The sequence below is a fragment of the Micromys minutus genome, assembly GCF_963924665.1.
Source record: "Micromys minutus genome assembly, chromosome: 10".
Classification (NCBI taxonomy): domain Eukaryota; kingdom Metazoa; phylum Chordata; class Mammalia; order Rodentia; family Muridae; genus Micromys; species Micromys minutus.
In genome coordinates, this window is record NC_137979.1 from 44,666,947 (window position 1) to 44,692,856 (window position 25,910).

The 25,910-nt window shown below is 38.3% G+C and overlaps 1 protein-coding gene across 2 annotated transcripts; it reads right to left on the reverse strand.

The window, feature by feature from the left end:
- On the reverse strand, window positions 1-25,608 carry FBXO47 (F-box protein 47; the record flags this gene model as incomplete). Of its 2 annotated transcripts, XM_080922824.1 has the most annotated exons (10): window positions 1-113; window positions 904-1,063; window positions 1,902-2,044; window positions 3,343-3,489; window positions 9,421-9,597; window positions 12,055-12,163; window positions 15,022-15,099; window positions 18,652-18,728; window positions 24,061-24,231; window positions 25,428-25,608. In XM_080922824.1, 10 exons carry the CDS (start codon window positions 25,606-25,608, stop codon window positions 1-3), a joined length of 1,356 nt encoding a protein of 451 aa, XP_080778950.1. The 2 variants fall into 2 exon arrangements, with proteins under 2 accessions (XP_080778950.1, XP_080778951.1); XM_080922825.1 differs by lacking the exon at window positions 24,061-24,231.
- Between the last annotated feature and the right edge of the window lie 302 nt (window positions 25,609-25,910).

The window sequence follows — 25,910 nt, forward strand, 5'->3', positions numbered from 1 at the left end:
TTAGGAAGAGACAGCATTCATGGTCAGATAGAGCACCTCCTTATGGAAGTTGGCCTGAGCATGGAGAAGATGAAACAGGTTCAGGAAGCCTCTGTCATCATCATCACGCTCTCCTGTGACACACACAAGGACAGACAGCAGGGAAGAGGAAAAGTGAAACATGTTAACACATGGCTCAGGAATGTAAGATGTTCTACGTGTCCCTAATATTTAAACAAGAATTCTTGCCAGTGGTTTTTACTAAGCCAGACATCAACCACTAAAGCCAGGAAATCAGATTCTAGAGAGAAAACATGGGCCAGGACCCTGGTCTACCTTTGGTATCTCTCAACTTTATGACCTTGAGTAAGTCAAGTTCTATCTGTGATTCCTTTTTCTCACCTATGAAACAGGGACAACGAGGAGCTAATCAGGAGAGTCACCAGTGCTTTTTTGCAGAGGATCCTGGTTCTGTTCTCAGCACTCGCATGGCGGCTTACAACCTCCTATAACCCCTCTTCTGACCAACGTATCAGGTATGCACATGGTGCACAGATAAAATAAACTAAAATAAAAATATTTTTTTAAAATGTTAGAGCACTGGGGAGGTAGAGGCAAGTGGATCTCATTGAGTTAAAAAAAAAAGCTTAAAATAACAAAAACCTCCAAACAGGGTAAATTGTGTTTGCCACCAAACTAAATTAATATGTATTAATTAGGCATTCTGTGGTAGTGCATACCTTTAGTCTCAGCATTTGGAAAGCAGAGGCAGTCAGTAGGTATCTGTGAGTTCAAGCCTATTCTGGTCTACACAGAGTCCTGGAGTAGCCAGGACTACATAGAGAAAGATCCTGTCTCAAAAAAACAAAAATCAATGCCCCCAGATAGGATCTCACTCTGTGCACCGTCTACACTCTAACTCACCAGACATAGCAGGCTGCAGCATTTCCATCGTGACACAGGCAAAGGCATTTGCTACGCTCTGCAGGAAGCTCTTCCTCTCTGCTGCAGTGCTGAAGACTTTGCAGACCTTTTGCATCATTCTAACTGTCCAGTCCATGCAGTACAGCTCTTTCTCACACACCTGATTCAGATGCACAAAGCAAGACTGTCATCAGTCTTCATGTGAAGAAAGCAGCTGACCTTCAAAGTGGCAGTGACAATGACAGCTTGTGATGAAGCATAGATTATTACATAGTGCAGGCTTGTGATATAGCACAGTTTATTACATAGGGCAGGCTTGTGATATAACACAGTTTATTACATAGGGCAGGCTTGTGATATAGCACAGTTTATTACATAGGGCAGGCTTGTGATATAGCACAGTTTATTACATAGGGCAGGCTTGTGATATAGCACAGTTTATTACATAGGGCAGGCTTGTGATATAGCACAGTTTATTACATAGGGCAGGCTTGTGATATAGCACAGTTTATTACATAGGGCAGGCTTGTGATATAACATAGTTTATTACATAGGGCAGGCTTGTGATATAGCACAGTTTATTACATAGGGCAGGCTTGTGATATAGCACAGTTTATTACATAGGGCAGGCTTGTGATATAGCACAGTTTATTGCTTAGGGCACCCCACTAAGTCAGAAAGTGAATAAAATGGAGCATGATAACTCATGCCGATAACCTCAGCACTCAGAAATTTAAGGCCACCTTAGCTACATATTGAGTTTGGGGCCAGCCTGGGCTATATGAAACCCTGTCTCAAAAACCAAAACCAAGCAAATAAACAGAAAAACAAACAAAATATGTACTTTAATACTTACTTTTGCAGTAACATTTTCTGTATATCTCAGTTCCTGGTAGTGTCTGTCTGTCTCTCTGTGTGTGAGAGAGACAGAGAGACAAACAGGGCATTGGGTCAACTGTAATGCTAAATAATGCACTAAAGAGAAAGTTTGTACTTACCAAAGCCAAAAAGACGACGAGTCTTGCAAGTTCAATGGCCCGTCCATTGACAGCTTTACTGGCCATGAAAGTGAAGCAGATGTTGTTCCCGCTCAGGATTAGGAGGCGGGCATTATTCTCCAGAAGCCACTCCCGGGGAACCACTTTTATTAGAGGAAGAGCAGTTATTTAATGATATAATCGCTGTAGCAAACATTTTTAAACTCATTCAACATTATATTAGTTTATTGGAAATGTAATTAGTACCAAGGGAAAAACTCAGAAATAATGTTTTAGAGTTTTTCTTTTTCTTCTTTTTTTCAAATAGGGTTTCTTTATATAGCCCTGGCTGCTCTGGAACTCACTCTGTAGACCAGGCTGGCCTTAGAGATCTGCCTGCCTCTGCCTCCTGAGTGCTGGGAATTAGCATGTTTTAGTTTTTCAATTACAGCATTCAACCAGAGACAGAAATCACCTCCATGCCATGGTGCTTTTACCACTGTGCTATTTAGTCAAAAAAGTTCTACACATACATCAGCAGGCAGTGTGGATCATATGTAAATATAAATCCCATCAGCAGAGGGCTTTCTTTTTATATAGTCTAGAACAGTATGTCTGTGTGTGAACCTGTAAGATGAGGTAAGCAAACTCACTGAGCTATGTGTATCTAATAATACATATCTATAAACTGGGCACTGAATTCCTGCTAAGAAACTCTCAGCTATTGATGGGTGCTGTGGGTGTGGAGCCACTGTTTCCAGTTGTGTGCCTGCTGGTGAGTCTGCCAGGCTCCAAGGGACATTCATACCCATGCTCATGTGGAAAGCCCTGGCTAAACTTAGTGGGTCCCAAACCAGAACAAAAAGACACAATGGAGAGAAAGTTTTATAGGGAGGAGGGGGCAATTCAAGGGAGTGAGCTGTGAGAGGTGAAGCACAGGAGTAATCAGAATACACTGTATAAATGCACGAATGGTCAAAGAACCATTTTCATTTAAAACATTAGAAAATGAGATTAAACACATTCTTACACCACAGTATTTACATACTCCAAATACATATACACACATACCAAAACAAAAATTAAAAAACAAAACCCAAAAACATAATACAAAACTAAAAGTGTTTTGGAGCAGTAAGTAACAAAACAAATTTAAAACTACATATTAAGCAATTAGTAACTTCTTATTTTTAGCAATTCACTTAATTTAATGTGCATTGGTATTTTTGTCTGCATTCTTATCTGTGTGGGGATGTCAGATCTTAGATGGTTGTGAGCTGCCATGGTGGTCCCAGGAATTGAACCTCAGTCCTCTGGAAGAACAGCAATGCTCTTAACCACTGAGCCACCTCTCTAGACCTCTAGACCCCCAAATAGTAATTAGAGAATTGTCTGTATAGCTTTATGGTTATATTCTAATAATAATTTTCTATTATTCCATATTAGCAAGTACATATTTTACCTGACAACTCATCTACAAGACTGATGACATCATCTGCTGTCCAGCCTTTGGCACCTGTGTCATACAGTAATTTAATGGCATTAGCCAAACCTTTCAGACTGGACTCATCTGTAGGTCCTTCTATCATTTCCTGCCAAATCACCTGCCCTGGATTGAAACAAAAGGTAGAATATGATCAAAAGGATGGTTTTGTGATAAAGACTTCAGGAATTGTTTAGAATGAAAAGGATTATACAATCTTGTTATTTATACAAGCTACATTCATCATAAAATGTCAATTCTGATAGCATTATAGATTTCCCATTAGTTGTGCTGCAACACAGCAACAGTATCTAATCCAAGTAGCTAAGTAGTTTGACATGGAGAACAATGACAAAAAACAAAAGAAGAAATCCAAGAACAGACGAACTTCTGATCAGGTAAAAATGTTTGGATTTCTGATTAACTGCTAAAGAAAGAGACTAGATAAAAAACATCACAGAAGATATAAATAGTTTTAAATTAATAAAGCAAAAATAAAGAGTTAAATGATATTAAAAAGAATTTCCCAGAGGAGAGAGAGAGATTAAGTTTAGAAAGCAGTAAGAGAGAAATAAATAAATGCACATAGAAAATAGAGTCTCCAAAGAAAGGAAAAAGAAAAAAGAAGCCCCCAAAGAAGAAGAAAAAAAAACAGAAATGTTTTAAAAGGAACATAGATCCTAAAGAAAAATTAAAAACTGAATATAGGCAGTCATAGAAAATACTGAGTTTAAATAAAGTCTCCAAAGAAAGGAGAGAAAAATAAAAATAAAATCTCCAAAAATGGAGAGAGTTATGGAGATTACACAGAAAATATTTTTTCATGCTAAAAAATACAAAACTACAGAAGAGGGCACTTGGACCCCATAGCATTTTGTTTTGACTGTCAGGATAAAAAGTCTTATGTTCAGTAATGACTGTAGCTGTATATACTCTCTTTAAGAAAGATCATAATAAAGCAGACTTGGACAGACTAAAAAGAAGAGACTAAAAAATTAAATGCTAGATTGGAGGCCATGGAAGAGGTTAGAGAATTCTTTAAATCAGACTAAAGAATCTTCAGAAGAATCCAATCTGGAACCTACAATGATGATAGCAAAAAAGGTAGTTCCCAATGGGAAAAATCCTTAAAGACTTGAGAAATTAGAAAGTCAACCCATAGAAATACAATATACTGAGTTTAGAATACAAATTCTGTTCAATGATGCTACCTTAGAGTAATGTCTTACAATAGCTTATGTGTTTAATTTTGTAGAATTTGAAATCTAAATTATGTACATGTGTTAATACATCATACAGCTGATACACGTTCAGAATTTCAAGGGCCTTTTGCCTTCAATTCTGAAAAGGATGAATCTAAGATTGTGAATTTATTAGAGATGATGTTGATCTTGGAGATGCTTTTCAAATCAAAGCTGATTATATTCCAACATATATATCCATTAGAATACAACTATTTTTTAGACATCATGGTATATATAACATGTTATATATATATATATGTCTTACAATCCTACAGGTCAAACAATTGTAAAAAAATGTTCTAACTATTCTTTAAAAGTCAGAGAACACAAGAGGATGTGGGATATGCTAGATAGAGATTAAATAATACTCTGTTGACTTTAAAATTTTAAAATGCCAATGATACAGACAGCCCAGCTACTGAAATACACTGGATTTTAGAAAGGACTGATGAATTAGATCAGCCTATATATGTGATAACTTCAGAATTGGAGGCAGGAAATGTGTTACATAGAAGAAGAGGTTTTATCTTTGTTTCAATGGGAGAAGAAAAACTATGGATTCCTTCAAAATTAATTAAAATTAGATTTGAATGGAAAATCTTGGCTGCAGAAACAAAAAAGAAACCAACAAAGCAAGTGATGTACTGCTGACCCCGATACATGGGAACAGCACTGAGACTGGCTGAGATAGGAAAGGGTCTATGTGCAGTCAATAAATCTTGTTGGCTACAAAGTCCTCAGGACTTATCCCATCCTTTCAAATGACAAGGATAAAAATTTATACTATATTTTGATTATATCGTCCAAACTAACTGATAAAGAAAGACAGATGCCTTACCTGCTCAAATGGCAAAGAGTCACCTTTAGTTGATCTATGCATACAAAACATTCCATGCATGTGTTAATGCAGAAATGTACATTATCTTTGAAAATGTATATGTTCACAAAGAAAAAGAACCAAAACCCAGTAAAGTTAAAGCAGCAAAACTCACCCTTGAGGATGCTGAAAGACTGAGACATATTTATTCCAGCATCCCAACCTCAGATTACCTCAGCTGCGGTTTCGTCAAAACTTGCTTTCTAGGACAGCTTCAAAGCAGCTGACCCCAGCTGATCCAGCCTCTCAGGCTGCTCCAGTCAGAACTTCAGTTAAGCCCTGCACTTTTATATCACACAGAGACCGGACAACAAATGTTATAGCTAAATTTCTTTTCTTTTTTCTTTCTTTTTAAAAAAGATTTATTTATGGATTTTATGTGTATGAGTACACTGTAGCTGTCTTCAGAAACAGCAGAAGACACATTACAGATGGCTGTGAGCCACCACTGCTGGGATTTGAACTCAGGACCACTACTGAGCCATCTCTCCAGTCCACTAGATTTCTTAAGACTGACAAATAACCCAATTTTTAGGGCCCCAAAAGAGAGGTCACCCCCAGACAAAAAAAAGGAAGCACTTTTAAGAGGGTGATGCTCCATTTTCCAAAGGGAGATAAGTGGGTTTTGGTCGTTTAATAGATGATGGATGTCTACCATTATTTTAGGAAGGTTAGTCACAAGTTGTTAATGGTCTTAGTCAGGGACAATACAAAATAAAAGAGGTTAGATTCAGGAATTTCTCTTTTTCTTTCCTCTATTCTTCTTTCTCTCCCAGCTAGTATTAGTGGGAAAAAAGGGTGAGAAGGGCTAAAAAAGAAAAAAGGGGGTTATAGGAATGTTAGGATACAACAGTAGATTTTTAAATCTACTTTTAAACTAAAAAGCTTCAACAAGCTAAATATTTTACATTAGCATGGATTTTTCATATTGATACAAACTTAAGGTAATTTTTGCTGTAACATACTCTATATATATATGTTTCAATTCTTGTATAAGGTAATGTACCGATGCAACTTATTTAAAAATGCAATGTGATATTCTAGTCCTTTTGACTGTTTAGAATAATTAAGAAGAGCAAGTTAGTAGTTAGTCGATCAAACTTATGTTCATGTTAGGTACTAGTATAGTTAGTTACAGAAATATGTTTCTTAGGTTGAAGAGAGAATAAACAGCTACAAACAATGTTTGCCCATTTAGTTATACTCTGGATAAATAGATGGTCTGCAAAGATTTCAGAGATATACAGAATATGGCATTTAAAGATGTTTTATCAATAAAAGGCTTTTTAGACAGTGAGAGTTCTCAGCTCCTGGCAGCACCCCATTCCACTTCAAAGATGATGAGCATCAAAGAACCTTCATATGGAATTTTCTTCTATGTGGCAAGCTAGCCATTAGGCAGGAAACTGCCCTTGCCTCAACTAATGATAGCATCCTGTCCAAACTATGGACAAGCAGGACACAGAAGAAGTCTGTTGCCAAGCTTTTTAAGGACAAGGTAAGCAAGTCCTTCATAATTCCTGCTTCACAGAAAAGTCTTTTATATGCTGGGCTAGAAGGCCGAAGGTGATGCTCCAACATTGCAAAGGAATTTTGGATAACTGTGTAGGCAGCCAACCACCTCTGTCATGTCTATGGTTTTGGAAGCCGCATGCTCTGCACACTTCCTGTTTTTCTCAGGCAATCCTTATTTAACATAAAAATATGAGTTTTAAAGCCTAAAAAATATTCACAGGTTGATACATGAAAGTTTTGATAGAAAATTAAGGGCTGGAGAGATCGCTCAGTGGTTAAGAGCACTGACTGCTCTTCTAGAGGTCCTGAGTTCAAATCCCAGCAACCACATGGTGGCTCACAACCATCTGTAATGGGATCTGGTGCATCTGAGGACATCTACAGTATGCTCATATACATAAAAATCTTTAAAAAATAAAGAAAATTAAGTACTGAACTCTGAACCTACCAAGAGAGGATAGATAGTAAAGGACTTTCTCCAAGGTTGCCAAATACAAATGGACTAGACATAATTTTTACCTGATAGTTTTCATAACTATTCTTATTATATATAGTTTAATAATATAAGAGAAAGAGCCTTTATTGACATAAAAAGGAGAGACATAAGGAGATGGTTTTATATACTGTGTATTCAGAAGCTGATTACTCTGCCCAGAGATCTGGTTGCAGTCTGGACATTGGCACTGTCAATCAACTCCTGTATCACCTCTAATTAGTTAATAAAGATGTGATCATGATCAGCTAAGCCAGCCCAGAGAGGAGGAGGTGGGACTTCTGATGCCAGAGACAGTCTCTGGTGGGGACTAGAGAGAGATAGGGAGAATAGTCATTAGAGATTTACCATGAGCAGGTGGCCAGGATAGCTGCCATGAGGACACCCATGGAGCAGGAGCAGCCAGGAAGACTAAGTTAGCAAGTAATGAGGCACCTGGCTGGGTAGTGGATAGCCCTACACAGGTTATAATAGGGTTATAACAGATGAGTATCTGCCCAGCTATAGTGCTGAAGCTTATAATAAATATAAGGTCTCCATGACTTTAATTGGGAGCTAGAGTGGGCGTAGAAAAAGCCAGAATTACTTCTATATATATTAACATATCTTTTTAATTTAACTTTTTTTGGTAGTGGGAATTATAGAGATTTTGTTTATACATGTATTATTATATATTTCCCTGCATATATGTTTGTGTACTATATGCATGCCTGGTCCCATAGAAGTCAGAAGAGGGCATTGGATCCCCTGGGATGGGAGTTACAGGTGGTTGTGAGCCACCATGTGGGTGCTAGGAAACAAGCCCAGGTCATCTGGAAGAGCTTTCAGTGCACTTGACCACTGAGCCATCTCTCCAGTCCTCTGTTAACATATCTTTATTAAGTCACAACTCTGCTTTGTTAAGTCATAACATACAAAGGAGTAGTGTTTTTATCTACTTATAATTTATTTTATCCTTTTCATGTGTGAGTATCCGTGTATGTAGACGCCAGGGGTCATCCACTTAATTAACTCCACAGTATAAAAGGAGAAGTGATTTCTGCAGGTTGCTCTATGACCTCCACAAACACACCAGGCTACATGCACACACACATCAACCAATCAATGTATGTTTATTTGTCTGTTTCTACGTTTATTTTTGAGGCAGAGTCTTACTATATATTTCTGACAGGTCTGGAACTCCATACGTGTCAGAATACAGTCCAAGAATGGAGTCCTGTGAGGAGAATTCTGAGTGCTTGTGAAAAAACTTCAAGGAAACATGACAAGTGTCTTGTGACCTCTGTTTCTTCAAAAAACAGGAAACAGTTCTTGGAATGTGTTTTCTTGCTCCTCTCAGGTGAATCTGATCAGAGTTACTTCCGATTACTCATCACAACTGCCCTTGTTATTGTTTATTTGCCTCTATAACTGGACACTTTACTCATGTGACTCTTTACCCTCAGAGTTATAAACTGTCTGATGCTCCGAATAAAGTTGGCCATTGCATGAATCTGCCTAACTTTTAGGCTCCATTTTTCTGGGACCCACTGCCCCTAGAGCAGTAAACAAACATGTAGATCAGCCTGGCCTTGAACTCACAGAGCTCTACTACCTCTCCCTTCTGAGTGCTGAGATTAAATAAAAGTGTGCACCCATCGGTAAACATGGGTTGTTGTTGTTGTTTTGTGGTGGTGGTGGTGGGTTTGTTGTTTGTTTTTGGCTTTTCAAGACAGGGTTTCTATGTGTAGCCCTAGCTGTCCTGGAACTCACTCTGTGGACCCAGACTAGCCTCGAACTCAAGTAGATCCATCTGCCTCTGACCCCCAAGTGCTGGGACTAAAGGTGTGGCTATTGTGCTTGGTACCAGTAACAGTTTAAAAAGCCTATCTGAAGAAAAATTAAGTAGCCAGGTATATAACACACATTCTTGAAAAAATGGTGCTTACCATCGTGAGGAGATGTTGGTCCAAAGATAATATATAGCAATCTTGCCTGATTCACCATTGGCCATGGCTTTAATATTCGAGTTAACCAAAATGCAGAATCACTTCGATGCGTCCAGTGATCAAGTAGGACATTCCGACAGAACAGTCTAACCCTTAACTCCAGTTTTCGAGCACTTCCTACGAAGAAAAAGGAGTTATAAATCATTTTTTAAGAAAGGTAAGCTACATACTGGATAGTGATAATCCAAGCATTAACCACTGTGGTTAAAAGAGCGATCATAAGCTGAGTATAAATGGGAAGTCATCAAGAAGTAAAAGTTCCCCTAACTTTATAATTGGGTTATCTTCTTGTGTTTACTTTCTTTATTTGAATAATGGGTAAATCAAAATCCATGCTCAATTTGACCAGAATCCTATATAGTTTTAGATTTATTTATTTAGATTCGTCTTATATATACCAGATTGGCTTTGAATTTTTTTTTAAAGATTAATTATTTACTTTATGCATATGAGTACTATGTAGTTTTCTTCAGACCAAATTCAACACCAGAGGAGGGCGTCGGATCCCATCACAGATGGTTGGGATCCACCATGTGGTTGCTGGGATTTGAACTCAGGACCTCTGGAAGAGCAGCCAGTGCTCTAACCGCTGAGCCATCGCTCCAGTCCTTATGTGGTCAATACTGACCTTAAATTTCAGATCCTCCTGCTTCCATGTCCTAAATACTGAGGTTACAGGTCTGTCCCTGCACCTGATTTATGTGGTGGCACGTATTCTTGCTGAACTGCATCCTCAGCCAGATTTTAAAGAGAAATAAGTGTAGAGAAAGACCAGACATATGTCATCAATATAGTTTTATACTAAAAGTGGTGCTCTACTTTCTTCCATAAACATTTTAAGAAGTTATATGATTTATTTATATTTTGGCTTAGTAATTTTTCAATTGTATTTATTTTTATTTTATGTGTATGGTGTTCTAACTGAATATATATGTGTGGACCACATGTGTGGTTAAAAAAATTATTACATTTTAAAATTCTCTGTATGAGCCTATGTGTATGTGTGTGTGTGCCAGGCATTCATATGGAAGTCAGTTCTCTCCTCTCTCCCATGCAGATCCTGGGGAACCTAACTAGGTTCAACTACCTTTACCTGCCAAATCCCACAATTTTAGTTATTTGAGACTGGATCTCATATAGCCCAGAATTCTATATATAGATATTTTATACATAGCTGAGGCTAGTCTTGAACTCCTAACATTCTTGCCTTTTCCTCTATGTTCTGGGATCAGAGGTATGAGCTAGGCCTGATGTTTACTTACTTATTTTTCACACAGGGTCTCTTGTGTCTCAGGCTGGCCTTGGATTCAGTGTCTAGCCAAGGATGACTTTTGGGTTGCTGATCCTTCTGGTTCCAACTCTAAAGTGCTGGGATGGCACTCCTGTGCCACCATCTCAGTTTCATTCAGTGTGGGCATGCAGGGAAAGCGCTGAACCACTCGCTAACCTACCTCTCCAGAGCCCAAATTAAGTTTAAAGCATGAGAGAGGAAGATGGTATTTCAGGAAAATGGAAAAGGTTCCCAGTGAGCTACAACTGCATAAAGAGCATTGGACACTCAGAGAGTACAGAACAATATGCTGACGTCAGACCAGCACAGTGGACAGTGCGCTTGCTTATTTACTCACCTGTCTATTTAGGACCCAGAATCTCTTTATGTAGCTCTGGCTATCCTGGAATTCGGTATGTAGACCATCCTCGCCTCAAATTCAGACATTTACTAGCTCAAGTCTAGAATTAAGGGTTTGCCACCATGGCCATCAGGCAAAGAGTTTGGAAAGTAGGTAGGGACCAGAATCTGAAAGCCAATTCATGTAGCTTAGATTTTATTTCTAATGTTAGGTTAGTAAGCTAACAGAAGTTTTTGATCAGAAGAAAGACATTTAAATTGTGTTATCAGTTATTGGATTTCTAAATCTGCCTTTTCCAGGAGGCTGAGGCAGAAGGATTGTAAATTTGAGGCTAGAATGGCCTATATATAAAGCTGGAGATCAGCCTGTACTACACAGTGAGGCTCTTGGTGTTGGTGTAGACTCAATGGTAGAGCCTACTGCATTCAATATCCTAGGTTCAATCCTCAGCAGCCCCTTGCCCAAAAGGAAACACAAGACTCTAAATAAGCAAGTACTTCCCTAAATCTGCCCTTTTATCTATATGTTGTTTGTAGTGAAATGTTTAAATTTGGCAGGAAAGGAATATACAAATCAAGTAGCTTAGTCTAAGCTTTACAACATTCTGTTTGCTTTGAGATTTATAAAATAAATAAGCATTTCAAATGTTGAGTTTCTTGTTTATAAATTCCAATCACATCCCCCAGAAGAATTATCTTGGATTTCTTTCGGGTTGGTCCCTGTCCCTTCTGTGTTAGTCAAGGTTCTCTAGAGAAACCACTAACAGGAAGTAGCTCACACCCATGCGGCGGTGTCCCAGTGGATGAGGTACTGCAGCTAGAGCCACTGCTGACTGAGCTACAGCCCAGCCCCGCCACAACTCCCTTTACAGACACATCTGAACTCTACCTCTTCACTACATCTCATCTCTATACAGTATCATCTCTCAGCTGAAGGTCTTTACCTGGTTTGTTACAGACAACAGTCTGCATCTTTCGGGAGAGATTAGTCAGCTCACATAAGAAGTTATATACACGATGGCATTCCAGTTCATCCCAACCTGCTGTTAATGTCTGAAGAAAATAGAAGAAACAGTGTACACGTTCACAAACTGCAAGGCTAAGCCACTACTTCCTACTATAAATAAGCTGGTTTTAGCATATGACCTAGGTGACAGACAATGCTTACCCTCTCTGGAGCTATTCAAATTCATAAGAAATTTACATAATTACAACCTAAAAATTCTTCAAAAGCTTTCTTTTTGGTTGGGAAGAAAGCATTTTTTAAGAGAAGTTTTTTTCTTTTGGGTTTTTAAAGATAGGGTTTCTCTATGTGGCTCTGTCCTGGAACTCACTCTGTAGACCAGACTGGCCTCAAACTCAAACACCCACATTTTTCTGCCTCCCAGCCCTGGGATTAAAGGCATGTACCACTACTATCCAGCAAACTTTAAGTTTTTTTTTAATCAGTGTTTTTAATTCCTATTTACGTTTATATATCTCTGCGAGGTTATGCTATATGAGTGTAGTAGATACTTGTGGAAGCCAGAAGTGTTGGAGCTACAGGCAATTTTGAGCTGCCCTGATGTGGTGCTGGGAACCAAACTTTGGTGTTCTACAAGAGCACCAAGTACTGTTAACTGAAGAACCATTTCTATAGCCTTCTAACTCACTACTCTACTATGAGTGGCCTCAAGCCTGACATCTGCCTACACTAAGCTTGAGTAATGAGATTGTAGTCCCAGTTTTATGACTTAGTTTTTAAACATAGTTTAATTAATTTATTAGATTAGCTTAATTAATTTCCTTTTGTGTATGTGTATGTAAGAATGTATGTAACTATAGACGATACACACACACACACACACACACACACACACACACACACACACACACACACGGAAGGATGTTGGGCTTCCCCCTCTACATGCTTCTTATTCCTTTGGGACACTATCTCATCAAACTCAGAACTTGTAGCTTTTGGCTATGCTGGCAGCCAGTAAGGCCATCATAGGGTGACAGGTCATCAAGGTAATGGAAACTTTTTACTTGTGAGCTGGGGATTTGAATGTAGTCTTACAGGACAAGTACTCCTAGACCATGGTTCTAACCTCTGCAGTTTAGTTTTACAGTGGAACTTCTAAAACTCTTATGCCTGTCATTTTGATATCGTTTACAAATGAGAATGATAATAATCCCATCTTAACATGATAATTGTATTTGGTTATGACTTGTTGTTTTTAATAAATGAGGCAAGGTCTCACTATGTAACCCTGGTTGGACTAGAAGTCATTAGGTAGACCAGGGTGGCCCCTAACTCAAAAAGACAGGCTTTTGCCTCCAGAGCACTTGGATTAAAGGTGTGTGCCCCCATTCTTGACCCTACATATAAATCCTTAAGACATTTAACTGGATTTTACTGGTTTAAAAAATAATCTTCTGGGACAGTGAGCTGGCTCAGCAGGTAAAGCAGCAAAACCTAAGTCACAGATAAAATAACACTAGCTCCCTAAGTTGTCCCTCTGACATTAAACCAAACACGCATACATTCAAAAATGCATGCATGTGTACCACGTGTGTGCCTGTACCCAAGGAGGTTAGAAGAGGGCTGAAAGACCTACTACAACTGGAGTTGGGATGATTGTGAGCCATCATAGGCATTCTAGGAATTGAACCTGGGTCCTCTGGAAGGGCAGCCAGTCCCTCTAACTGCTGAGACGTCTCTTCAGACCCACACATTTAAAAGAAAATGAATCAGGTAGGTGATGGTTGTGCCCAGCACTTGGGAGGCAGAGGTAGGTGATCTCTGAATGTGAGGCCAACTTGATCTAAAGAGTAAGTTCCAGGATAACCAGGGCTACACGGAGTAACCTTGTCTAGAAAAGCCAAAGCAATCTTCAATCCCAGCACCCTACAATTTAACATTATTCCTTCTAGAATAAGAGAAATTGCTAAGCAGTGATTATTTCTGGTGAAAGGAAATTGGTAGACAAGAGACAGGCCTGGGAGGGAGGCTTTTTACTTTATATCTTTTGTTCCTTTTGAATTACACATGAATCCATATTTTAATACTTAATCCAAAGATAGAAAGTACAAAACAAATAGGAAAAAGTAAAAATCTGTCATAGAAGAGTGTTAGTAGGAAGTCCTACAATCTGGGTGCGTAGGAGCTGGTGTCTGGCAGCCTGGGATACAGCATAAGACTCTCAGGTGGAGTCCTGAGGTGTGTGCTAAGAGCCTAAGGTGGCAATAAGTTTTAAATTAGATAATTCATGTAGACGCTTTCAGATAGTGTCTATCACATAGTGTAAGGCTTAACAAATGACACTTTTCACTTTTATCTGTTTATCATTTTACCTGTAAGAAATTAGTAAATATTGTTAAAATAATACATTGATTTCTAAAGTCACATTTCAGAAAACTAGCCCACAAATTTAAATTCAAAATGCTCATAAAAGTTAGGTTTAGTGGTGTATGCCTGTAATCCCAGCACTTAGGATAGAGCAGCAGTAAATCTCTGAGTTCAAAGCCATCTTGGTTTACAAAATGAGTTCCAAAACAACCATAGTGACTGAAATAAGCAAAACAAAAAGCAAACAAAAAATTATACACACACATACCACCTTCAGTTTCTTAAACTGGCTATGGGTGAGGGTTGCAGCTCAGTGGTAGAGTGCTTACCTAGTATCCCTAAGTACTTAGGTTTAATTCCCAGGTCACAAAAAGCAAACAAACAAAAAGATTTAATACAGTTGTGTAAATAAATGCTAAGTATTTCTCACCATTTACAAAACCAAACATACCCTTAACAAAATTTAACAATGTCACTGTTCTTTAAGATTATTATACCTCCTATTACTCACACAGGGATGCCAGTGCTCCATGTTAACAGTTTAAAGTCATTCCTTTCATTCTTTCATTAAACAATGTACCTGTAAAAACATGCCGTAACACGATAATCCTAAACACTGCAAAGGAGCTGAACAGCCATTGAATTTAAAGCAGGAAACCTGTAAAGAGAGCAATTGTTAGTACTCCTATACATAACTAACTTGACACTCAGGTTTACTGGAGAAATCACACACAGCTGCCCCCTGAGACAGGGCTTCTCTGTGTAACCCTGCTGTCCAGACGGGCCTCAAAGTCAGAGATCTACCTGCCTCTGGCTCTCTCTGCTGAGATTAGTGACTTGCACTACCGTGCCTGGCTACTGGACATATCTTGAAACAGAGTGTAGCTCTCATTAAAGGAAAAACTTTGGGCTGGAGGGATGGCTCCGAAGTTAAAAGCAATGGCTGCTCTTTCAGAGGTCCTGACTTTAGTTTCCAGCACTCAACTAATGGCTCACAACCATCTATGATTATAGTCCCATGAAATCTGATGACCTCACGTGGTATGCAGATAGATAAGATAAAACATCCACATACAAAAGATAAAACTTTTATAGCCAGCCATCATGGCTTATGCCTTTAATTCCCCAAATCGGGAGGCAGAGGCAGTTTTTGTGAGCTTGAGGCCAGTTTTGTCTACAGAGTTCCAGGAGAGCTGTTTTACAGAAAAACTGTCAAAAAAAAAAAAAAAAAAAAAAAAAAAAAAAAAAAAGCCAAACACACACACACACAAAACAAAAACAAAAAAAGGTGGTGGCACACATACCACCTTTAACTCCAGCTCTTGGGAGGCAGCAGCAAGTAGAATGCCCAGCATCTATGTAAAAACAGCTGAATATGGGACGGTTTTAGAGAGACAGGTTAATCTCCAGGGCTCTCAATTCAGCTAAACCACCTGAAACAGGAAGCTGGAGCTCCAGGTTCAACAAAAGATGTTTCCAAAATATAAGGCAGAGCCGAGTGTAATAACACACGCCTTTAATCCCATCATTCAAGATGCTAGCCTAGTCTACAGAGTGAGTTTCAGGCTACCCAAGGCTACATACTAAAACCCTGACTCAAAAACTAACAAACACTAAAACTAAAACCTCCCCTCCCAAAACTATACAAAATATGAGGTAAAGGTGCTAGAGAGGTGGCTCAGCAGATTAGAGCACTTGCTGCTTTTATAAAGAACCTAATGGTGACTCACAATCATCCACAGGCTCCAGTTCCAGGGAAGACTATGCCCTGTTCTGACTTTGGCACGCCCCAGACATGTACATAATATATACATACATACATACACATATATGTATATATGTGTGTATATACACATATACATTCAGGCAATATACTCATATTCATAAAAATAAATCTTACTAAAAGAAATAATGTGAAGAGCCAGGTTTGCTGGTATATTCCATTAATCCCAGAATTTATGAAGCAGAGGCAGCTGGATTTCTGTGCTTGAGGCCAGTCTTTTTATTTTATTTTTAATTTTATGTATATAGTTTCTGGGATTTGAACTCAGGACCTCTGGAATGGCAGTCAGTGCTCTTAACCGCTGAGCCACTTCTCTAGCCTCAAGGCCAACAACAACAACAAAAATGTAGACAAGCTTTCTGACATTAACTTAAGATCCTGAAGTGAACATACAGGAAAAGGCACACACATACACACACACTCACACACAGCATACACACACACACACACACACACACACGCACACATGATTTTCAACCTGAAGATATAACTCAAGTTATTGTTATATGGTATACAAGAGGCCTGAGGTTCCATTTCCAGAATAGCAAAACAAAACAAAAATCCCAAATTTCTACTGTTTTGTACATTTACATAAAAGATTTTAACATTTATAAATTATTGTTGTTTTAGTGGTGATGGTTTTTTGCTTGTTTTGTTTTGTTGAATTTCATTAGAGTTTAAAAGAAAAACACCCAGGACAGGCTATAAATCTTAGCAGCTAAGGAGGAGGATGGAGAAGAGAAAAAGCCAGGTCATTTAAACTGGCACAGTGATCAGCTACCTGCAGACAAGCAACTAAACAGAGGAGGTAGGCTTTAGAGAAAGACAAAGGAAGCCCAACGTACTGATGAGATTCTGCGAGAAAGAGACAGAAGAGGAAAAGCTGCCCCTTTCTGAGTCCTCAGCCAGATTCATAGTGACTCATAAGGACCATTTTGATTTATTCTTTGAGACAAGGTCTCTTGTCGTCCAGCCTGGCCTTGAACTGGTTCCATAGGAGAGATGACTCTGATTTCCTGGTCCTCAAGCCTCTGTTCCTTGATTGCTGGGATGACAGACCTGTGCCCTGGGTAAAAGGTGCTAGGGATCAAATCAGACTAAGCAAATAATCTATCAACTGAGCTACATCCCCAGCCCCCAAGTCATCACTTTAAACAACCCTGGCAGCCGTGAAAGAGATGATGGCTCAGCAGATAAAGTGCTTGTCTGAGGTGGAGGACCTGAATTCAATCCTGGAACCATGTGACGAAGAAGAGGACAGCAGTGACGTGCACTCTGACCTCCACATGAACACCATGGTATATGCACCCTGACACACACACAAATAACTATTACAAAATTCTCACTGCCTTACCATTCTTGTATAGTATAAAATAGACTGCACACCACTCATGGTATACAATGTAACACTCATAAAGTCTTTTTATCTAGCATTTTGAGTATTTTCATAGAAGTTATTTGTGGATAACTAGAACTGTAGACAAAAGAGATAACTATACTATACTACCTCATGTGATCTCCAAGTTATTGGCAAAGTATTAGATCATCACTGGCCATTTTTTTTAATTCCTGAAAACTTATTAGTTATAGGTTTTGGGAGCTGGCCAGTGGTAGCACAAGCCTTTAATCACATAGGAGGCAGACGCAGGTGGATCTGTGAGTTCGAAGCCATCCCAGGCCAGAGTTTGTTCTAAGACAGCCAAGACTACATAGAGAAATACTGTCTTTAAAAAATAAATAGAGAGAGAGAGAGAGAGAGAGAGAGAGAGAGATGTTTAGGGGTTAGAGATAGTTTAGGGGTTAAGAGAGCTTGCTATTCTTTCAGGGAATGAGTTGGACCCAGTACCCACATCAAGTGGTTCACAACCACTTATAACTCCACAGGATCTGACATCTTTTGGCTTCAATGGGCACCCACAAACAGAAACATACACATACACACAATTGAAAACTAAATAAATCCTGCCTTTAAAAGATAGGTTTGGGGGCTAGAGAAATGGCTCAGGGGTTAAGAGCACTGACTGCTCTTCCGGAGGTCCTGAGTTCAATTCCCAGCAATCACATGGTGGCTCACAACCATCTGTAATGGGATATGATGCCCTCTTCTGGTGTGCCTGAAGACAGTGACAGTATGCTCCTATACATTAAATAAATAAATATATTTTTTTAAAAAAAGATAGGTTTGGGGTTGGAGATATGACTCAGCAGCTAAGGGCACTTGCTATTCTTGCAGAGGATTTAGGTTTGACTTTCAGCATCCACACAGTGGCTTACAACTGACTGCAGATCTGATGCCTTCCTTTAGCTTCCATGGGCACCAGGCACACCACACATGCATACAGACATGTGAATACATATATGACATTAGTGAAAAGCTGTCTCTACTGAACACTGAGACTGTGAACTATTTCTAGCATACGGCCTTACTTCTGAGAGTATCTTGTGAATGTACTTCAGTCTATCCTTGGTGGGAAGCAGCAAGGTGCATCTTTTAAACAGTAGACCTGAGAAAGGGAAGAAACAGGAAAAAACTGACAAAATTTAAACTTATCAACAGCACAGTACAACATTCCTTGCTAAAAAAAATTAAGTATGTTGTACCACTGTATATTATGATGAAGTTTTTACACAAATATTTGGGAGGAACAATAAAAAAAAAAACATACACTGTATGACAATCACCAAGTAATGCTGATGTCCATCTGGTTTTAGCAAATGCCAAAGACTTGTGATATAAATGATATAGGATCCATGTCAGTGTTTGACTTAAGAAGATACAATAATGAGGTATAAAATACACTAGGGAAACTGTATCTTTACTCTGTGGAAAATGCATTCTAGTATTTCTTGGGATTAATCTCATGTCAACAAAGGAAAACACTAAAAAAACTGAGCCATTATGGAATGAATAAAAAGACTTTGTGTCTCTTTCTCAAAAGATAAAAATTTAGCTGGGTGTGTTGATTCACACCTTTAATCCTACCACTTGGGAGGCAGAGGCAGGCAACCTCTGAGTTTGAGGACAGCCTAGTCTACAGAGCTAGTTGTTTAAGGACAGCCAAGGCTATACAAAATACTCTGTCTTAAAAAAAAGGAGAAAGAAAAAAAAATTATTGGTACATGCTTTTAATCCTAGTACTTGGGAGGCAGAGACAGATGGGTCTCTGTGAGTTTGAGGCCAGCCTGGTCTACATACTAAGTTCCAGGACAGCCAGGGATGTACAGAGGCTCTATCTCAGAAAAACAAACAAAAAAAACTTTTAAAAATATTTTTGTCATTATTTACAATTTCAGAGTTTAGAAGTCATTTTTGCTCACAGAAATTATATAGATTGGATTATATAACTATCTTTTTCTTCAAAACTTATTTTTCTTTTTGAAACAGGATTTCTGTATGTAGCATTGACTGTCCTGGAACTAGCTCTGCAGACCTTCAGCTCATAAAGATCTGCCTGTCTTTGCTTCTAGGTACTAGGATTAAATGTATGCACCACCATATTAGGTTTCTTTAATTAATTTTTTGAAGATTTATTATATATAAGTACACTGTAGCTGTCTTCAGACACACCTGAAGAGGGCATCAGATGGTTGTGAGCCACCATGTGGCTGCTAGGATTTGAACTCAGGACCCCTGAAAGAGCAGTCAGTGCTCTTAACCACTGAGCCATCTCTCCAGCCCCCACCATATTAGGTTTTATTAAACCTTTATGTGTATGCGTGTTTCCCCAGCATGTGTTATGTACACAGGATTTTAGATCACCTGGAACTGGAGTTACAGATACTTGTGAACCACTATGTGGGTGCTGAGAAACAAACCCCAGTCTTCTGCAAAAGCAGCAAGTGCTCCTAACCACTGAACCACCCCTTGAGCCCCTCAGAGATATTTCACAGGCCTAGTATGTTAATAATGTGTAGGATTCTGTGTCATGACATTGAAAAAGAAACTTTCAATTTCTTAGTAAAATGTTCCTTGAACTACAGTGACAGTGACCTATAATGTATGATTTATTTCCCCTAAGTATTATATCTTCCTAAAATAGCAATACATTGTTAACATTCCTGTAAGGACAAAGGCATTCAACTGAAGATGATATACATGGTAAGGAAAAGAGATACTTGAATATCACTTTCTCCAGTTTTTATTCTTTACATAAGATAATCACTTCTCTACATTTAGTCCTTACATAATCAAATGATTATATAATCCTGAAGAATCTATAGGAACCAAGTTTATTTTTAGAAGTTCCTATGTTTGGATAACACATGACCAGAATTTGATTTTAAGCATGAACTCTCCTTATTTTTTCTTATAGGGAGTTATTCTCAGTGTTTGGCTTTAGTCTGAGTTCTTTTTCCTCCATGTTTTGGCATCGTGTCTCATGTTATATCATAGCTGGGGCTGTGAGATAAAATTGTATACTGGTTGCCTTTTCTACTGCAAATCTCCTATTTTTAAGAGCTTAAGTTTACCATAAAACCCTTGCATTTGGGTGACTGTTTTTTCTAAACACAGGTACTCTTTTTCAGAGACCAGCTTCTTTTAAGTTCTTAAAGTAAAATAATGTCAGATGCAGTATTCTACATTGGCCATCTGTTCTTCAGTAGAAAATGCAAATTAAAATTTATAATGTTCAAAGTTAAGATCCTGAAAAAAATGTTATTTTAATATCTAAAAACAGAACAGATCAGATGGGAATGAAAGCATGGGAAAATGCTGAGTGTATCAAACATTGACCAAAAAAACCTACCATAAAGCTGGTGTCTAAAAAAAAACCAAAAAACTAACTGATTAGAAAGTTAAAGCTTGGGGCCTGGAGAGATGGCTCAGTGGTTAAGAGCACTGACTGCTCTTCCAGAGGTCCTGAGTTCAATTCCCAGAAATCACATGGTGGCTCAGAACCATCTGTAATGGGAACTGATGCCCTCTTCTGGTGTGTCTGTAGACAGCTTCAGTGTACTTATAATAAATAAATCCTTTTTAAAGTGACTTTAAAAAAAAGATTTCTTTATTTATTATTGTAGCTGTCTTCAGACACACCAGAAAAGGGCATTAGATCTCATTACAGATGGTTGTGAGTCACCATGTAGTTGCCGGGATTTAAACTCAGGACCAATGGAAGCACAGTCAATGCTCTTAATCATTGAGCCATCTCTCCAGCCCTAAATAAATCTTTAAAAAATAAAGAAAGAAATAAAGAAAATTAAAGCTAATATATAATCTAACTTTTTTTGAAGATCAACTTTTTAATTGAATTGCCCATGTATTTAAGATGTTTTGGTTCTCAATGTAGAGTTGAGGGTGGAACCCAATGCCTTGTATATTTATGTTTGGGACCATAGCCCAGGCTGCCCTCATGCTCACTATGTAGCAGAGACTGGTCTTGAACTTCTTTCCACTCCCCTCATCTCTCCAGCGCTGTGATTAATAAGCTTGGGCCATAACCCAGGCAAATACTCTACCACTGGGTTCTGTTCACAGACAATATAAGTAGGTTTGCTTAAGCAGAAAAAAAAAATCCTCTACGGCAAACCCAAAAGATAATAATCAAATACTTACCAGATTCTGTTACAGGCTTTACCAAATCTACTTATAAATACCGAAACCAACAACATTGTATTTAGACTTAAAAAAAAAAAAAAGATTTATAAGTCAGGTGTTAGTAGTGCACGACTTTAATCTCAGCACCTGGGAAGCAGAGGGAGGTAACGCTCTTGAGTTCAAAGCCAGCCCAGTCTAGAGTGAGTTCAGGACAGCCAGGGCTACATAGTGAGACTCTGTCTCAAAAAACAAACAAACCAAAATTTAAAAATTTAAACATTTATATGCTTATTCATCCATATAAATGGTTATATGTTTTCCTTGCATGTACCTGAGGCAGTTGGAAGAGGAACTGGAGTTACAGAGGGTTATGAGTCACCATGTAAGTGCTGGGAACTAAACACAGGTCCTCCAGAAGAACAGTAAGGACTCTTAATCTCTGAGACTTCTCTCCAGCCCTAAACTGTTTTCTTTCTTCTTTTCTTCCTTGCTTCCTTTTTTTTCTTTCTCTTTGTGTGTGTGTGTGTGTGTGTGTGTGTGTGTGTGTGTGTGTGGTATTAGGATTAAACCTAGGTCTAAATCTCATGCATACTAGTACATCCTCTACCACAGTCTACCAAATTGCTCATATTGGCTTTGAACTCTACAGCAGAGGCAGGCCTTGAATTCACAATCCTCTTGTCTTAGCCTCCCAATCAGCTGTTGTTGCAGGCCTAAACCATAAGCTGTTATTGAGGAATTTACATATTACTTTGCTTTTTTAAAGCTAGTCCTTCCTGTGTTTCTAAAAGGCAAGATTCACTCAGCTTACTATATCTTTATTTAAATCCCAACAACATCCTGATATTTGACTTTACTGCCATGTTTTGGTTAATTATATTTTAGTTTCATTGTTAAATTGGTATCATTAATCAAACTGAAATCAGGATTTTATTTCAGCACTCTAGGAAAAATAAAATCAACGAATGGAGTAAAAGATACAAATTTTCTATCAAGGGAAGAAAAATGATACAGTATTTTCTTTGATAGGTCAACTTAGTTACAGCATAATGATTTGTTAGTAAATGTGTAGAGTAATTAAAAAAGAAAATCATGGATTCTGATAGAATAATGATTTTCCTGTAGTTTAAATGTATACATTTAAGGACTAGATTATGATGGAAAGGAAATATAAGTACAGAATAAAATTTATCTGGATTTGGTGGTGCACAAGTTTAATTCCAGCACTCGGGAGACAGAGGCAGGCAGATCTCTGTGAATTCAAGGCCAGCCTGGTCTAGAGAGTGAGTTGCAGGACAGCCAAAGATACAAACAGAGAAACCCTGTCTCAAAAACAAAATAAGACAAAACAAAACACAACACCACCAACAAAACAAAAACAAACCAACCAGGCTGGAGAGATGGCTCAGCTCAGTGGTTAACAGCACTGGCTGCTCTTCCAAAGATCCTTAGTTCAATTCCCAACAACCACATGGTGGCTCACAACCACTTGTATGTAATAGGTTCTAATGCCCTCTTCTGGTGTGTCTAAAGACAGCTACAGTGTACTCGCATACATAAAATAATAATTCTTTTAAAAAAACAACCAAAAAAAAAAAAAAAAAAAAACCCAACCAAAAACCCTCTAAGCCACAAGGAACAGAGGCAAAACACAGAAAAAGACATCAGTTCCCTAAGCTGGTATACCACCTAAACAACAGCTTCCATTACACTGTATCTTTGTGCACTCATTAGGACAAGCACTTTACATCAGATAATTCAATAAGTTAGGGCTAGGTATCTGCCCCTTTCCTGCAGACAAGGTTTCATGATGGCGGCTATCAAATCACTATGACCATGAGCTTCTGATCCTCCTGCCCCTAACTTCCAAAGTACTGGGACAACAGGCAAGTGTCATGAACACCCAGTTTATGGGTTGTTAGGAATGAAATGCAGGGGTTTGTGAATTCTAGTTCAACCTACTGTTCACGCTCAGTCCTATAAAGGTTTTTTGAGACAGATTCTCATGCCTTTTTTCAGGCTGACCTGGAACTCAGGAACTCACTATAGGGTGCAGGCTAGGGTCAAAGTGTGATTCTCTGGTTCTGGTTTTTCAAATGCTAGAATTACAAGTCTGAGCTACCTTGTTCAGCTTTATGTAGGAGCACTGTTAAAGTCTTTGCACTGAAAATAAAAATATTATAGAGAAAAGGAAAATTTCCAGGAAAGAGTCTACAAGCTACTAGCCTTACAGAATTATATAATAAAATCAGCTATAAATATTCTTTATTTGTTGCAGTGAGCATTTCATAAATTACCTAGGGCTCTGTAGTGCTCCAGTAGAGCAGTCTCTTCTTTTGTGCCAGGCAGATCAAGGTCATGAAAGTTCTGTAGTAAAAGTCTCCTACTTCCAGATGAGGTTGAGATATAATTAATTATGTGCTGGCTGACTGTTTTGGACACCATACTTAACATGCCAATATCCTTCACTATCAAAAAAAATGTATATAAAATATGAGTGCAAATTATTTAAATGACTTAGCATATTTTATTAACTTATGTTAACTCACCAATAGTACAAATTAAAGGAATGCATCATTCGTACAGTATATTAACTTGTAAACTAACTTATTAGTAATAAATCTAGTGCCAGGTGTGTTGGCTCACACCTGTTATGTTAGCACCTGGAAAGCCGAGGGAGGCAAATTGCCAGGTGTTTGAGCTGTAGAGGAAGTGCCAGGACAGCCTGGGCTACAACAGAGAGCCTGTATTTAAAAAAAAAAAAAAACTGACCAATACACATAGTGCTTTAAAAAATCTTAATATTGTTTTAAATCTAGTTCTTAACAATTAAAAACATGTTGTAAAATAACAAAGCTACCATTTTATTACTATTCAGATCATTTAGAGGTGGTGGTTTTGGTAATTTTTCTTTTCTTTTTGTGTGTATGTGTGTGTGTGTGTGTAGCCCTGGCTGTCCTGGAACTCACTCTGTATACCAAGCTTGCCTAGGACTCAATAATCCACCTGCTTCTGCCTCCAAGCATTTGTTTTAAAGGCTGTTACTGTTGTTTCAGACTAGGTCACTCTCTCTCTAGGTAGTTTTGTCTCTCCTGGAACTTGCTATGTAGACCAACCAGACTGGCCTGGCACACAAAGAGATATTCCTGCTTCTGCCTTCCAAGTACTGGATTTAAAGGCATGTGCCACCATACAAGTATTTTTGTTTTTTGTTTTTTTCTCTTATAGGACTGGGTTATGTAGCACAGGCTAGCCTGATATTTGTAATCTTGCCTTAGCTCCTTGGTGCTGAAACTTCAGGTATGTGCTGTATCCAGCCTACAGTATCTTTACACAATTTGAACATTATGGTGGGCAGTACTTATGGAGTTGCCAAGACTGCTGCCTTCTATAGTCTACTAAGTAAACTTTTCTGTTGAACAGAGAGACAGAGAGAGGAGAGAGACAGAGGAAGAGGGAGAGTGAGCAAGAATGGAATTTTACACTTAATTTATCTAAAAGGTAGAGAAGTCATTGGTGAACACTTAGAAAATAAACTCAATATAAATGTTATTAATATTCCAGATTGGTATTAACAGCCAAAATAAAGAGACCAAAATAATACTTGGGGAAAATTTAATATTCTAATATCTTATATAACTTACTTTTAGCCCCCAAACCTCACCTGACAAGTATCTTAAAATTATGTGCAATATTTCCAATGGTAAGACTTTAAAATTTCCAAGTGTAGATAAGAGTTGAGGATCTGAGTCAAAGGTGTTGCAAATATAGCTAGGTTGATGATTCAAACGTCTACATTTTTGGTTGGGTATCAAAGTGAAAGCAGTATTTACTCTAGACGCCATCTTCTCTTATTCCATGAATTTATCCTGGTTAGGAAGATAAAGCACAAGACACAAAGAAAGAAAATTAAGGGGATGAAGTTGTTTCTTTTTAAATTAAGTCACACTTTCTGTTCTTTTTTTTTCCTCTTGAGTTGCTCATCAAACCCAGGGCCTGCAGCATGCCCCATAAGCACTCTACCAAGTACAGTATAGTCCCAGCCCAAGGAGTACACAGTGACAGGCAATACCTGTCTTCCCACATTACAAAATAGTCACTATAATGTCCAATTATGACACACCCACTGACAGCGTTTCTTTTGGCA